At 48.6% G+C, this 16,059-nt stretch overlaps 1 protein-coding gene across 1 annotated transcript in view; it reads left to right on the top strand.

Annotated features, from left to right (window-relative positions):
* Nucleotides 1-16,059, top strand: part of PLEKHG5 (pleckstrin homology and RhoGEF domain containing G5) — a 48,977-nt gene that overhangs the window by 5,442 nt on the left and 27,476 nt on the right. Inside the window, exons 2-6 of the mRNA XM_063317504.1 lie at nt 9,491-9,620; nt 10,415-10,517; nt 10,770-10,827; nt 12,595-12,686; nt 15,004-15,140. Coding sequence (XP_063173574.1) covers nt 9,578-9,620; nt 10,415-10,517; nt 10,770-10,827; nt 12,595-12,686; nt 15,004-15,140 — 433 coding nt within the window. The 5' untranslated portion in view covers nt 9,491-9,577. The remainder of the gene's footprint in view (nt 1-9,490; nt 9,621-10,414; nt 10,518-10,769; nt 10,828-12,594; nt 12,687-15,003; nt 15,141-16,059) is intronic.

Consider the following 16,059-nt stretch of genomic DNA (forward strand, 5'->3'; position numbering starts at 1 on the left):
GCCAGTAAGGCAAGGGGAAGGTGCATGGAAGATGGCAATGCAGGGATGTGGCTCTGGAGGGGCCCAGCTGCCACAAGAGCCTAGGGCCAAGCGGGGCCCCCCTTCTGCTTTGCCATGGAGACCACGCCCGCTTTAAGCTGCTTTGCCAGCAGCTGGATGGTAGATCCCGCAAAGGCTCTTTAACCTGCCGTTGGGCGTGAACATGGCTTTGTCTCCCACATGTCTGGCGTGCCTGTATGCTTGGGGGGGGCAGAAGAATGGGGGGTGCAGGCGGAGCAGGATCTTCAGCCGAATGAAGGCTGGGAAGGAGAAGCTCCTCGGCTGAGGCTGGCCATTCCCCACCACCCTGAGGGGTGCCACCATGTGGCAGCGATGGGGTGAGTTGAGACCTTTCGGGGACAGCGGCCGAGGACTGGCAGAGGGGCTGCTGGCGAGGGGGAACTTCCAATGGGTGAGTCGCCGATGCGGGCAAGGGGTGGCACGAGGATTTGGCTGAGGGGAGTGTAGGAGTGCCAGCTTGGAGTGGGGCACATTGGGGAAGGTGCATTTGCAAACATGCGGCTGTTTTTCTCTCCACTTGGAAAGGAAGGGGCTGGTCTACCCGTCTGGCAGCTGCATGCCCTCCCAGAGCCAGGAACTGCAAGGATTAATTTCAATTTCTCTCTCCAAACCGTCTCCCTCCATCCCTCTGGGGCCAGGACGGAGGAAAAGCAGCCTTTAGTGTAGCTGGCTTGGCTGGCAGAGAAGGATTTTGCCTCGCTGTGCTGCTTAGGCAGGCACTTCCCCGCGTGCGTGGTGCCAGAACAATAGCTCGGCGGGAGGAAGCATCAGGCTCAGCTTGAGCTTCTTGATGGCCTGGCTGATTTTTGCTAGCCGCGGTGGCCTCCGTAGAGATGCAAGGTGGATTTCGAAGCACGGGGGTTTCCGATTTCACAGCACCTTCCAAACGGCTCCAGTGCCAGGATCATCTTTTTTTCAGGCCTAGAAAGGTTGAATGGCGCCTTCCTGAAAGGAGGGACCATTTTCTGAGTATTCACCATTTCCTTCCTCCGTCAAGTTGAACCTTCTTGTTTGGGGGCGGCTTTTAGGGCCCCCCCCCCGGGGCCTTGTGTAAACCTTGTGCCTGTTTCCCAATCAGAGGGAGGGTGGAATCCTAGACTTGGCAGGGATCTCAGAGGTCATCCAGTCCAGCCCGCGCCTCCATGGAGGTTTGGCTAAATCACTCCTGTTTGAGGAGCTGCAGCAAAGGGGAAGATGTTGCTTCATGAGGCAGGCTGTTCCACTGGTTGGCAGCTCTTACGTCAGGAATTTTCTCCTAATATCTAAAAATTCCCTGCAATGTCAAGCCCTCAATTCTTGTCCTGCCCTCCTGGGCAGCAGAGAACAAGGCCCTTCACTCCTATATATGACAACCCTTTTGACATCTAAAGATTTGCATCATATCCCCCCACGGTCTCCTGTTCTGCAAGCGAAGCATACCGGGATCCTTTACTTGTTCTTCCAATGGCTTGGAGGAACTACAGGTAGTCCTTGACTTACAACCATTCATCTAGCAATGGTTCGAAGTTACGACAGTGCTGAAAAAAGGTGACTTGCAACCAGTCCTCACACTTACGACAGTTGCAGCATCCCTGCAGTCATGTGATCAAAATTCAGGTGCCTGGCAACCAGCTCACACAACGGTTGCGGCATTCCCTGGTCACGTGATCGCCATTTGCAATCATCCCAGCCAGCTTCCGAAAAGCAAAGTCAATGGGGGAAGCCAGATTCACTTAACGACTATGGTGATTCACTTAATGACCATGGCAAAAGGTCATAAAATCGGATGTGACTCACTTAATAACCGCCTCGCTTAGCAACGGAAGCTCCAGTCCCAATTGCAGTTGTCAGTTGAGGACTACCGGGAGAAGCACTAAACTGCATTTTGGTTTTCCCTGAAGAAAGGCTCCACGCCCTTGCAGACAGACTTCCCACAAGGCTACTTGGTAACCGATCACATGGTCGATTGTGCAGTTGCTCACCGTGGCCGGAGAGAGAAAGCTGCACCTGAGCTGTGAACGCCCAAAAGAGCAAAAAGAGAAGCCGGGGTAGATGAAAAGGGACATGTGTGACAAACCTGAGGGAGAATGGCTCATTCCAGTGACAGCATTGTTTGCAAGCTTTCAGATTGTCCGTGCAACGCAAGGATTTAGCTTTGTGTGTTTGCACAGCACGCTGAAGCAGGATCCGCACAGGGCGCTGAACCAAGCAGGCTGTGTTCACACGCAGGCTAACCCAGACCAAGCTGAACCTGTAGCAGGAATGAACCGGGTCAGCTGAGTTTTAGGAATGCAACTGGTGTGAACTGGGAGGGATTGTGAGAGAGTCAACCGTGAAAGATGATGGGGTCTGAAAGAGTTTGGCAGATCCCCTCTCTTCTTAAACAGCTCTGACTTGCTCCTAAGTAAACACAAGTTTCTGTCTTGTGCCAAAAAGACTAATGCAGGGATTGGCAAGAGGTTTTGCCCCATTATGTTCTCCCAGACAGCCCAGCGAACAAGTCATATTCAGGATGAGATAAGGGCCAGAGGAGAGGTTCCTAGGAACAGGTCTTTGTATCCCCCATAATAGTATCTCATGATGCAAGTTACTACACATAAAGCAATGAGTCACAATGAGAAATCAACTTATTAGAGGTCAGCATGGATGGTCAAGAAGTCTTCTCCAACTAATCTCATTTCATTTTTTTTGATTAGGGAACTTCCTTAGTAGACGGCGGGAATGTCGCAGACGTAACGTATCTTGATTGTGGCAGTTCCTGATCTTTTGATTACCTCGGTAGTTAAGCATCATACGCAGCGGGTGCTCATCAGTGATTTTTCATAAAACGAGGGGTGAGGAGTGAAGTGGGGTCCCACAGGGTTCAACCCTAGCTCTTTACTCTTCAATATTATTATTCAGGTGAGGAGATGGAACATTTATTAAATTTGCAGATGATCCAAAATTGGATGGACCGTCTAGGAGATAGGCTAGCGAAATGGGCTGAAAATAACAAAGTGAATAGGTATAGAATGGCATTTTGCACTAGTACTTGTGGAAAAGGTGGCAAAGGGCAATTTTGGTGGCGTGGGTGATTCAACCGCCCAGAGTCCCTCTAGCGAGAGGAGAAGGGGAGTGACAAATTTGATAAATAAATTAAATAAATAAATCTTAGATTGCTTCAGCAGAAGAAGAGTTTCCAAGTTGTGGAATGCATTTGCTTCCATTATTCATTTGAAATTATTCAATTATTTCAGATGCACGTGTTTCCATTATTTATTTATTCAGCTTCTTCTGTATCAGTCAGATCCCGTCTTCAGTACAGCGTCAGATTCTGGGGGTTATTTTAAGATGGATTCAGACAAATTGGAAGGATAATCAGGGAACCAGAAACGAAGTTTTATGAAGGAAGATTGAAGGAGCTTAAAAAAGATGACTTCTGCAGTGAAACCACTTTTATGTACCTGTACCTACCTACCTACCTACCTACCTACCTACCTACCTACCTACCTATCTATCTATCTATCTATCTAGGGAGACTATTTTATTTATTGATTTAGCAAATATATATAGCCACCCATCTCACACAAATGTGACTCTGGGCAGTGTACGAACACAGCAACAATTAAACAATATAAGCCAACCTTAAAACAGTGAACCAGGCTAAAAATAAAAACAGATATTTTCGCCCTCTGGACGGTTCTGATCATCTTTCATGGTAAATGATGATCAATGATCATTGATCATTATAACCCTATTATAACAGACCTGGAATGCAAGTGGTGAGTCCAGAGTGCAACTTTTGAGGCTCCAAACCACGGTTTTTCCCAACTGTGGACAGGGTCACACGAGATAGACAATAGATAGATAGATAGATAGATATTAGATAGATAGATATTAGATAGATATTGGGTAAATAGTTAGATGATAGATGCAGGTAGTCCTTGCTTAGCAACCACAATTGGGACTGGAATTTTGGTTGCTAAGCAAATCCGACCCAATTTTATGACCTTTTTTGGCGGCGGTTGTTATGCGAATCATCATGGGTGTTAAGTGAACCATGTGGTTGTTAAGCAAATCATGCATTCCCCATTGATTTTGCTTGCCAAAAGCCGGCTGGGGAGGTGGAAAATGGTGATCACGTGACCAGGGAACGGTCATAAATGTGAACCAGTTGCCAAGTGCCCAAATGGTGATCATGTGACTGCGGAGACTCTGTGATGGCTGTAAGTGTGAGGACTGGACATAAGTTGTTTTTTTCAGCGCCGTTGTAAGTTCAAACCATCACTAAACATGGTTGTTAAGTGAGGACTAACTGAACTAGATAGATAGATAGATACTAGACAGACGAATGGATGGATGGTAAAGGTTTTTTTTTTTAAGAGGAAGTTTTTAAGCCAGTGGTTTTTCTTTGGAAGCAAGCTGGGTTCCATTCATCAGAAACCATCTGGGAGTGCTCTGAATCAGCTGTGGGGCACATCAGCCTCCAGGCCTGGATCCCAGGCTCCTGCAGGCTGGCACAGTGGGGCTGGAAGACTTACAACACTGTCCTCTTGCGCCCTGGCCTTTGCCCGCCGGTCCCAGCCCACTTGAGGATGCCTTGCTGGTCTGCCAGTGGCAGTGCAGCAGTGCAGACGTCTTAAGATGACACTGCTGTCCTGGGTTCATTCTCAGGGGCATCCTGATGCCCCCCAAGAGACTGGCCGAGAGGACGTCTCAAATGCCCTCACTCCAGGAGCTGGCACCTAGCCAGACCAGAAGCGCAGAGTCCCTCTTATTTTTGCTATGAAAGGGCAGTTCTCTGTGGTGCATGGCAGGCATTTTGCACATGCCCAGAGGTGGTTGTCTTCCCCCCACAATTGGGACCGGAATTTTGGTGGATAAGCAAAGTGGTCATTAAGCAAATTTGACCTGATTTTACAACCTCTTTTGCAGCTGCCGTTAAGTGAATCACCACGGCCGTTAAGCAAACCATGTGGTCGTTAAGCGAATCACACGGTTCCCCCTTTGATTTTTGCCAGAAGTCAGCTGGGAAAGTCGAAAATGGCAAATCACGGGACGGCGGGATGCTGCGAGGGTCATAAATGTGAACCGGTTGCAAAGCGCCCAAATCGTGATCATGTGACTGCGGGGACACTGTGACGGTCATAAGTGTGAGGACCAGTCACAAGTCAGCTTTCTCAGCACCGTCGTCCGTCCGAACTGTCAGTAAACGAATGGTTCTTAACTGAGGACCACAGGTAATTTAATCCACTCCTTTGCTGGAGTGAGCTGGCACGGGGCCCTGGGGCCAATGCAGAGGGAGACTGGCTCGGTCAGAAAAATGCCCCGCTGAGATGCTTTGAGTGAGGGGTTGGACTAGAAGACCTCGGAGGTCCCTTCCCACCCGATGCTTCTGTGATTCATTCCCCCAGCCCTTCCTGGCAAGGGAAGGGCGGGTGGCTCAGCCGGGGGTGGCCCAGCGGAGACGGCTGGCCCAGCCGCTGGCACGGCCTCCAGGCCCGGCGGGCAGCGAGGCTGCCAAGAGGGGGCCCAGCCCCGCCAGCCCCTTCGCCCGTCCCTGGGCCGAGGTCCGGGCTGTCCCCGCGGGGTCCGAGCAGGGCGCCGCAGACCCCGCCGGGGGCTTCCCGAGCCGGCCGCGGGGGGGCGGGCGAGCAGCCCGGCCGGCGCGTCAAGACGCGGGGCGGCGCGGGGGCCGGGCCAGCCGGCGGACGGCGGCAAGTGCGGGCAGGCGGGGATCCGCCCGGCTCAGCTGTGCGGGCGCGGCGGCGGCCGCCCTTCCCCGCCCGCCCGCCGGCCGGCCGCTGAGTCAAGGCCGGCCGCGGCGGCAGCGCGGCGTCCGGATCGCTCGCCGCCGGCCAGGTGAGCCGGGCGCCTCCCGGGGCCGCGTTCCGCGCCTGCCTCCCTCCGGCCCTTCTCGCCTTTGTTCCCTTCTCGCGGCCTGCCGGCCGGCCGGCCGGGCAACAAGAACGCGGTGCTTTCCCTGCCGGAGGCCGGGCTGGGTCGCCCGCGGGCGCAGCGATGGAGCTGCGGGAGGGGGAAGGCGGGGGAGGGAGGCGAGGCCGCGGGGTCCCCGGCCGACCCGCGGGCCGGGCGCGTCGTGTGAACGCGCCGGGCTCGGGCGAGCGAGCCCCGCGCTGCCAGCTGTTTCAGATCCAAGCGCAGGGTGCTGCGGAGCCCTTCTGGGGTGCGCGTGGGGTGGGGTGGGGAGGGGGGCTCCGTTCTCCGCCTCTGCGGCCCCCCCAACTCCCCGAAGACCAGGGCAGATTTTCCAGCGCTTGAGGCTGCGCTTGGATGGGGTTTGGATGGGGCGGGCGGTGGGGGAAGATTCTTGCCAAGGATGTCTCCGGGCTGGGTCGTGCGAAGGGGAGGCCGAGATGAAGACGGCGTCACGGGGATAACCGGAAAGCGGGAGGTTGTCTGGACAGGTTTGTGAGCAAGGGGCATCCCCCCCCCCCCCGCTCCGCCCAACCCCGCCGCCCACGCAGCTTTTTTGCTTGCCAGGGTAGGGCCCTGCTGCTAGCCGGGGCTAAATGGGCTGCAGTTCAGCGATGGGAAACTGACATTTGGTTTGCAACCAAAGAGCGCAAATGAGAATTGGGAATTCTGCCCAGACCTGCTTCAAGATCGAAGGAGACCAGCCAGTTTAAAAATCAAGGTGGGATGCAATTTTGACGGCTCTGCCCAGAATTCAGACTGGTAGGAAATTCTACATGTGGGCCACGGTATTTAGTATTATTTTTCTCCGTTAGCAGGATGACCCTTGTTAAGTTTCAGAAGGCTTGGGTCTCTGATCTGGATTCACCTGGAAAAACTGAATTTTGAAACAGGAAAATGGGATTAATCTCTCCACTGGGCAAAAATGCATTTTGGTTCCATCATGTGGATGGGCAGTGGTCTTTAGCAAAACGATATGTGCTGAATTGAATGTGCTTGGAAAAATTCTCTGAATTTCCCCAGCCAAATGTTAGAGGGGTGAATGCTTAGAATATTTTGAATATTTTGTATTTTCCTGTAAGTTGTCTACAAGCGTGTATTACATTTGCATTCTGTGTTTGATAAGCGTTAGGTAATGGTTTTAGAAAATCAACCGATCCCAATGATCTATAATAATTGTATGTAGTTTAGTCTGCTGATGGCAGGATGGGTTTAATTCATCCACAAACACCAGAAATCCTAACTCAACATTTCAGGCTGTGAAATGAAACTATGAAGTTTCAACTTTTCTTTTCCTGTTCTAAGGAAGGAAACAGTGCTGGATCAGAATCTGCCAGCTGGCCTACAGTTATATTTTCATTCTGCTTTTTTTTTCAAGGGTCAGAAAGGGTGATAGAAATAGCTGATATCTACCCACAGTTGTAGAGAATCAGTGCCTTGGCCCAATTAACCATCCTCCAGGCCCTCAGACTGCAAGTCCCATCATTCCCAGCCAGGGGATGCTCAGCTGGGGAAGATTGGACTGGATGCCCCAATCGTAGTGCAGCCATAGGGCACTGGCGGCTGTTTTGGTGGGGAAATGCGAGATAATTTCCTCTGTTGCACTCAATGGGCATCTTTGTATATACAGGTAGTCCTCACTTAACAACCGTTCGTTTAGTGATGGTTTGGACAGTACTGAAAAAACTGACTTACAACTGGTCCTCACACATACGACCATCACAGCATCCCCGTCCCTTGGTCACGTGATTGCCATTTTCAACCTTCCTGGCCAGTTGGGGGAACTGTGTGATTTGCTTAACGACCACGTGGTTTGCATAACACCTGTGGTGATTCACTTAACGACCAACCTAAAAATGGTCGTAAAATTGGGTTGGATTTGCTTTGCTTAGAACTGAAATTCTGGTCCCAATTGTGGTCGTTGAGTAAAGGCTTCAGGGGTGCAGTTAAAGATATTTCCATGTCACTGGGCATGCTGATCTTACCCATCCTTGAGTGTTGTGTGTTGATAGGTGAGATGAGGTGGCGGAGGATCCACACCCACAACCTGTGCATATTGGGAACAGCCACCCCAAATGCTGGTGCAGATTCTTCACTGAGCATGAGGTTGGACTAGATGACCTCTGAGATTCCTCCCAGCTTGTGTGATGCTTTCTGAGTAGTGAAAGAAGCTGGGAGCTTGGAACTGACCTCCTGAGGGACAAACGGATGGACACCCCCCCACCTGTGTTTTTATGAAATTAGAATGGGGAGCAGAAGACATTTTGTGAACAAAGTCAGTGCTCAATAAATTTGCACAAGGAAATGGGAGGGCAGCATATGAAGGGAAGGTGTGACTGCACCAAAGGATAGAATCCAGGTTTGTTTTTAAATGTGGTAGTCCTTATGCTAAAATGGCTTCCCACATGCACATGGGTTCCAGATTAAAGAAGCCATTTTAGTCTCTGAGGAATTCTCGAACCTGGTGTCCTGCAGGTCTGTGCCGTTGGAAGCTAATGTAATTCATAGCACTCCTGCGATTCTTTCATGTATGTGGAAGATAATGATTTTTCCCCTTTTATTTGTATGCAAGAGGATGCCTCTTCCTTTACTTGTATGCAAGAGGATGCCTCTTCCTTTACTTGTATGCAAGAGGATGCCTCTTCCTTTACTTGTATGCAAGAGGATGCCTCTTCCCTTACTTGTATGCAAGAGGATGCCTCTTCCTTTACTTGTATGCAAGAGGATGCCTCTTCCTTTACTTGTATGCAAGAGGATGCCTCTTCCTTTACTTGTATGCAAGAGGATGCCTCTTCCTTTACTTGTATGCAAGAGAATGCTTATTTTATTTGTATGCAGGAGAATTCCTCTTCCTTCCCTTGTATACAACAGATGCTTCTTATTTGTCTGCAAGAGAATGCCTCTTGCTACACTAGCATGCAAGATGACTTCGCTTCCTTCACGTGTGTGCAAGATAATTTCTCATTCTTTACATATCTGCAAGATAATTTCTCTTCCTTCGCATGTCTGCAAAAGAATGCCTCTTCCATCTCATGTCTGCAAGAAAATGCTTCTTCCTTCTTTGCAAGAGAATTTCTCTTCGTTCACATGTCTGCAAGATAGTTTCTCTTCTTTATATTTCTGCAAGAGAATGCCTCTTTCTTCACTTGTCTGCTAGGGAATTTCTCTTCTCATGCCTGCAAGAGAATGCCTCTTCCTTCACTTGAATGCCCTTCAGAAGCCTTGCTTTATTTATTGCTGTGGACCAAACGGATGGCATGGACCTTTGATTGACGTTCCTTGACTTGACAGTAGTCTAAAAATAAGTCTCCCCCGTACAGATGTAATTTGCAAACAGGCCTTTTAGCTGCATTGTCGTATGTTGGGATTTCTTTTAAACAGGGCTGCCACCCCAGAGGTCCCCAGTTTCCCAGTTGGGTGTATCCATTTTCTCCCCCATGTGAGAAGCCTCACTTTCCCACCTTCGCCTCTTCCGGCCCTGAACGGCTCATCTTGACCCTGCCATCTTCCCTTCTTCTCCCTTTTGCCCTTCCAGGTGTGTCACCACGCCAGATGTGAGCAGCTGAATCACAACAGCCCCCTGCACTTGTGTGAGACGTGTGACGGGCAGTTCCACGGGGTGATGCACTTTGACAGGCACATCCGCTTTGACCTGCTGCCTCCAGGTGATGACCGAGGCCTTGCTGGGTGAGAGGGAGGCTTAGCTGGCGCGGCTCATGCACGGTGCTCTTTAACTGGCCGGATTTGGCCCGAAGGCTTGTTGCAGACCCTTATTAAAATCCAGCCTTCCCTGCAAAATGAGTCCACATAATCTGGACAACTGGCCCACCTGGATAACTCTAGGAAACCCACAGGAAATGTTTGGGCAATTGGTTGATTGACCTGCAGAGCAGCTGCTGTTCAGAGGTATACTGCCTCTGTGTGTGGAAGCTCATTTCTCATCAGACTTGGGAAACAAGCACATAACTGCTCACCTGGGGCCCAGTTAATCCAGACCTAGAAGGCACGGGTTGCTTTTCGGAACCGGATGATTTGCCGGCTTCCCATCCCCTTGAAAGAAAATCTATAAATGGCAACTTCTATATGATGATGGAGAGAAATATTAATCGCTGGGAAAGGGGCAGGCAACATCCACTGCCTTCTTGCCCAGTCTGGACATTTCCCAGAGGTTTCTTGCTGTCCTCTGCTGGAATACCTGGTCTTTTAGCTCGACGCTTGCCCAACAAGGCACAATGTAGGATTCGCACGTTGAATTTCCCCGATGCGGAATTCTAGCATCCGCGCATCGGATGAAACCGAGCTGCAGTTTGTGGAATCCGATGCCTTTTGATAAGATTAGAGAGTAAAAGGAAATTTGGCAGGGTAGGGAATCTCTCCAACGCCCCGAGGGAAGAGGAATGTGTGAATGGGACCCCGAGTCCCTGTTCTGTGATAAACTGCCCTGTAACTCTGTCTTCAGGGTCTATCCTGGCACGGAACATCTCCACCCGGTCCTGCCCGCCACGCACTAGCCCTGCCTCGGATCTGGAAGAGGAAGACGAACAGCTGATTGATGGGAAAGGGTGAGTGTAGGGAAGGCCGGCCCAGAGGCGGCCCCTTCAGCAAAACACCCCTCACTTAGAAAGCTAGTCCCTCAGGGAACGGATTTCCTGGCGAGCTAGCTTTCGGAATGCAGGGAAAGGTGGTTTCCCAGGGCTGATGTTGGGAAAAGCCACTCCCCCGCCACCCAGCTTTCTCCATTTGGGTGGAGCAGTGAGATGGGCTGAGGCGCTGTGTTGTAACCCCAGTTCCATTTCCTTCCTTGTTTCTTGCAGGGAAAAAAGGAATTTAGCCCGAAAGCAGCTCAAGAAGGGAACGAGGAGACATACGGATGTAAGGCTGTTGGTCGACACTGGCTTTCACTCCAGAGCCTATAATTCATGGCTGGCCTTTTTCTGGAGATGCCCAGAAGCTCCTGGGAGACGGCGGGTGCAGGGGCGAGGAAAGATGGAGGAAGGGTGCCCCTTTGTAAGACAAGCACTCCTGTAAGGTGACCTCCTGGCATTCCGGGGGTGTCACCAGTGAGAAAGGCAGGCAAAAATCTTGCTGCCTGCATTAAAGAAGGAGAAAAGTATACAGGTAGTCCTCGCTTAACACCCATTCGTTTAGTGATGGTTCAGACTTACGGCGGTGCTGAAAATAACGGCTTCTGACTGGTCCTTGCACTTACGACTGTCACAGCATCCCCACGGTCATGTGATCACGATTCAGGTGCTTGGCAGCCAGTTCGCATTTACAACCATTGCAGTGTCCCATGGTCACGTGATCGCCATTTTCAACCTTTCCAGCCAGCTTCCGGCAAGCAAAATCAACAGGGAACTGCGTGATTTGCTTAACAACCATGTGGTTCACTTAGTAACTGTGGTGATTCACTTAACGACCACTGCAAAAAGGTCATAAAATTGGGTCAGATTTGCTTAATGACTGCTTTGCTTAGCAACTGAAATTCCAGTCCCAATTGTGGTCATTAAGTGAGGACTACCTTACATGGCCAGGGCTATAGAGCACCCCTAACCCAGTTCCTAAACCTCTTCTCTGCATTGCATCGTAAGCTAACCCACATCTTGCTTTGCACGACAAGCCACAACCAGGTTTAAAACTAACCTGCCTCAGGATGTTCTGCCAATGCAGCTCTTTCAGTGGCCCCCCTGGAGCCTGACCAGGCTGCCCTACAGAGGAAGGGAGGCTCTTGAATGATCCATCCCAAAGGATTCGCCTTGTTGCATAAATGGAGCTTCCATATGGGGGTGCAGTATACCACCGAATGCCAGTTGCAGGGATTAACCATAGGTTTCCTCCAGGCTTCCTCAGAGCTCCTGATGGATCACGACCGGGCACCTTAGGTTACGTGTGTCTGCGATCTAGCCGCATTATAATCCCAGTTTCTTACATTTTTAACATGGGTTTTTCGCAGTAGTGTGCTGCAAAAGCTCATGCTTGTGCCACAATGTGCGACACACACAAGACAGACTGAAGCACATTGTGGTGGGACGGTCTTATTTATCAAGCGAAGAATCCGAGCGAAGAGATAAGAAGTAATCATTTACAGAGAATAGGGTTTACTGCCAAGAAGGCCTGTTTGTGAATTCCCACCATGCTGTGGAATTTTTAATTATCCCCTCTCAGCTTGCTCAAATGGGATGGCTTTCTTGAATTGGACCCAGAGGCCAAACGGCAGCTCCCACAATATCATTGAGTTGATAGGCCCCTCAGAGGTCATCCAGTCCAACCCTCCGCTCAGGACTATCCTGCTGTAATGGCTCTCACCCACCAGCAAGCAGATGTACCAGCTTGGCTTCTGGGTCGCCTTTGCGGGCAGTCCCACAAAGAACAGATAATAATAGTTTAAACAAAAGTGCTAAATCAGTGTTTCTCAAACTCGGCAACTTTAAGACATGTGGACTTCGACTCCCAGAATTCCCCAGCCAGCATGCTGGCTGGGGAATTCTGGGAGTCGAAGTCCACATGTCTTAAAGTTGCCGAGTTTGAGAAGCATTGTGCTAAATGAATCTTCTGTCTTGGTGACTGACACCTCCTTAAAAAAACCTTTAAAAAGACTTTGAAAACCTTACAACTTAAAAAAAAGCATTTCTCCCCCAGGATCCTAGCAAGGAATATTTCACTCTGAAGTTTGATTTGAACGTGGACATCAAAACGGAGATTGCCCCAGCCATGAAGAAGAAATCTTTAGGGTAAGAAAAGTTTCTGAATTGCCCTTTTCTCTAGGCAATGGAAGTTCTGCCTGGCCCGCTGCCCCACTTAACCCTCACGATCTGGCCACGTGATGGTTTTTCTTTTGAAAATATTCTGAAGTATTCCATTCTGAAAGGATTCTCTCCAGCACCCTTCACTGGCACCCTCTAGATCAGTGTTTCCAATCGTAGCTATTTCTAGGCATCTGGACTTCAACTCCCAGAATTCCACAGCCAGCCGTGGATGAGAACTCTGGGAGTTGAAGTCCACATACCTAGAAATTGTAGAACTTGGGAAATGTTCTTGATACATTGGGCAACAGCTCTAACACAATTTGAGAGGGCACATTAGCTTTGAGAAAAACTTTGCCATAGTATAACATGGCTATAATATAAGCCTACACACACATACATGTTTGTGTGTGTGTCAGAAAAACTAAGCTTTGTGACATGCTATGATGTCACAAACCCTTTATGTCTTTTTGCAGGGTTTCCATGTTTTTTTTTAATCTGTTTTTTCAAGCTACATCTTAAAATTTTCAAAGGAAAAGGGAAAAAACAATACTAACACAAGTTTAAAAGGATATAAAAACGAGATAGCGTAGATAGTAATAACAATAATAACAATAACAATAATCCGATACCCCCCCTTTTGGGGGAGATGGGTGGTGATAAAAATCTGAAAATAAATAAATAAAATATAAGCAATAAAACAGGGCAGATAACCAACAAATCTACAATGTCACGTGGCTAATATAGTCTAATGCAGCATTAAAAGCTTAAAATTCGGTTAAGACGTTTCATACACTGCAGGTGGTCCTTGCTTAACAACCATTCGTTTAATGATGGTTCGGACTTACGACGGTGCTGGAAAAAACCAACCTGCGACTAGTCCTCACATTTACGACCATCGCAGCATCCCCTTGCTCATGTGGTCGCAATTTGGGCACTTGGCAACCGGTTCACATTTATGACCGTCTCAGTGTCACGTAGCCACGTGATTGCCATTTTCGACCTTCCCAGATGGCTTCTGTCAAGCAAAATCAATTGGAAACCATGTGATTCGCTTAACGACCACATGGTCTGCTTAATGCCTGTGGTGATTCACTTAATGACCACCACACAAAGGTCATAAAATTGGGTCGGATTCACTTAATGACCAGTTTGCTTAGCAACCAAAATTCCAGTCCCAGTTGTGGTCGTTAAGCAAGGACTAACTGTAATCAAAACGTGTTTCTGCTGAACTCTAAGAATACTTGGTTAACACAAGTGAAGTCGGTAAGAGGAAAAGAAAAATGATAGAGAATAAGGAACACGTTAAGAGAATACTGTAACTAATAGGTAGACTGTATATCAAATTAAAATATAAACTCTAAAACCCCGAATTTGGATGAGCCCCATCCACATGTAGAATTGTAGTCTAAATGCGGTTTTAAAATAGAATGGAACTCCAGATCAGATTTATTTTTTAAATATGAAGTTAGTCTAGATGTGAAAGCATACGTCCATAATTTGGTTGGCAGCTCTTCCATAGAGGGGCTCAAGAATCTTTTCCGATAAAAGGGGTCTTAGAATCCTTGCCATTGTTAAAATATACAAGGCCGGTTCGGTGTATTTTGAAGAGATGTACAAGTGAAGTGTAACAGCTCACTTGCAAAACTTCCTTTTATTCTGCCCTCCCTCTGAGCAAGATAAGAGTTTCATAAATAATTAGCTTTAGAGGTTGTGCTCCAAAAGAGGATAAATGTAATTTAAGGCTCAGAACCTCACTGTCTCTTCGGCTTTCTAAAATATATCTCAGGGTGAAACAGAATTCGGAAGCCTTTGTGGCATTTTGAAGGCTAGGATGCAAGAAATGCATCTTCGTGACTGCCGAAGACAGTGGCTGAGTTTGCACTGGCTTCTAAACCAAGTTTGTTTAACGACAGTTTGTCGAATAAACCATGACTGCTTGTGTTCACACGTTACCCTAAGCTACAATTTACAAACCGTGTTACGTTATGCTATAGTGACCCCAGTCTGACTCACAAACGTTGTACTGGATAATTTTTAAGTATAACTATGGTTTGTGGGGGGGGGGTGTTATGCAGCTTTAATCTACCTTGGTTTGTCAGCTGCCCAGAGTTACGCATTGAGGATGGGTGGCCGTATGCATTTTCTAAATGAAATAAATAATAATACATAAATAAATAAAATAATATGTGTCCACATTTTTAGTGTAATATTCTTTGGGGGCAGATATCTGTCTGCTGAGTACAGTCACCTGCTGAATTTCTGCCTGCTTTTTGGGGGGGGTGTTCTTTTTTGGAAAATCCAGCGAGGTCCTGCTGCCGGTGTTTGAGCAGAAAGGCATTGATCTGTCCAAAGTGGATATTTATTTGGACCAGTCCAACACCCCGCTCTCGCTCAACTTCGAAGCCTACCGGTTCGGAGGACATTACCTCCGGGTGAAAGGTAGGGCTGCCATTGGATTGACGTGCTTCCCTAATCAATCAATTATCCCTAATCAATCAATTATCCCTGAGCAATCAATTATTTTTATTTAGGCCGTGGGTTTTACGTACATATTTACACTCGATTGATGTGTGCCACGTGCTTTATAGGTTCGCCGTTTGTGGTGATAGACCAAAATAAAGATCCGATTCAATTCCATTTGGTTCAGTTCGATTCAGCCTATTCTCTTTGATGAATTTAGCCACACGCCCAGTCTCAGGGGGTTGGGCTAGATGACCACCAAGGCCCCAATCCTATGTGGCGCCAGCTAGAGTCTCATAGCAGTGATTCTGGGTGGCGTAGAAGAGTTAAAACCAAGCAATAAATTTAAGGTGACAATCCAATCTCCGTTTTGCAAGATGGAGGCGGTTTTTAAAAATTGCGATTAATCAGGTGGTTTAGAGGGATGTTTATTCCCAGCATCCTGGTCTAGCTATGCTGGCTAGGGGATTCTGGGAGTTGAAGTCCACCCATCTTAAAGTTGCCAAGCTTGAGAAACACTGCTCTGCAAATAAGGAAAATCAAGCTGGAAGTTTCTCCCAGCCTGGTGAAACTGACTAGATCATTGATCCTGTTTTTGATTGGGGAACTGGCCCCGCACTGGAAAATATCAAGGTGGTAGGAGAGAAAAGATGCTGTGATGGTCTTTTTCGGGCCAGAGAAATATTGTCCTGGCCTGGATCAACGATGTAATGATCTTATTACATAAAATAATAAAATCTTATATAATAATAATAATTGAATAATCTCACCCATGCTGCGCCCTCTGGAGGGCACCCTCTTGGAGGAGCGCTCTGCTCTGCCCCAAGGCCCCCCAAGCCCCCAGCCCTTCCATGCGGAGCCCCAGGAAGCAGCTTTCGTAGCAGCTGGTCCAGTGTTT

Source organism: Candoia aspera, chromosome 18, assembly GCF_035149785.1.
Source record: "Candoia aspera isolate rCanAsp1 chromosome 18, rCanAsp1.hap2, whole genome shotgun sequence".
In the NCBI taxonomy this organism is placed as follows: domain Eukaryota; kingdom Metazoa; phylum Chordata; class Lepidosauria; order Squamata; family Boidae; genus Candoia; species Candoia aspera.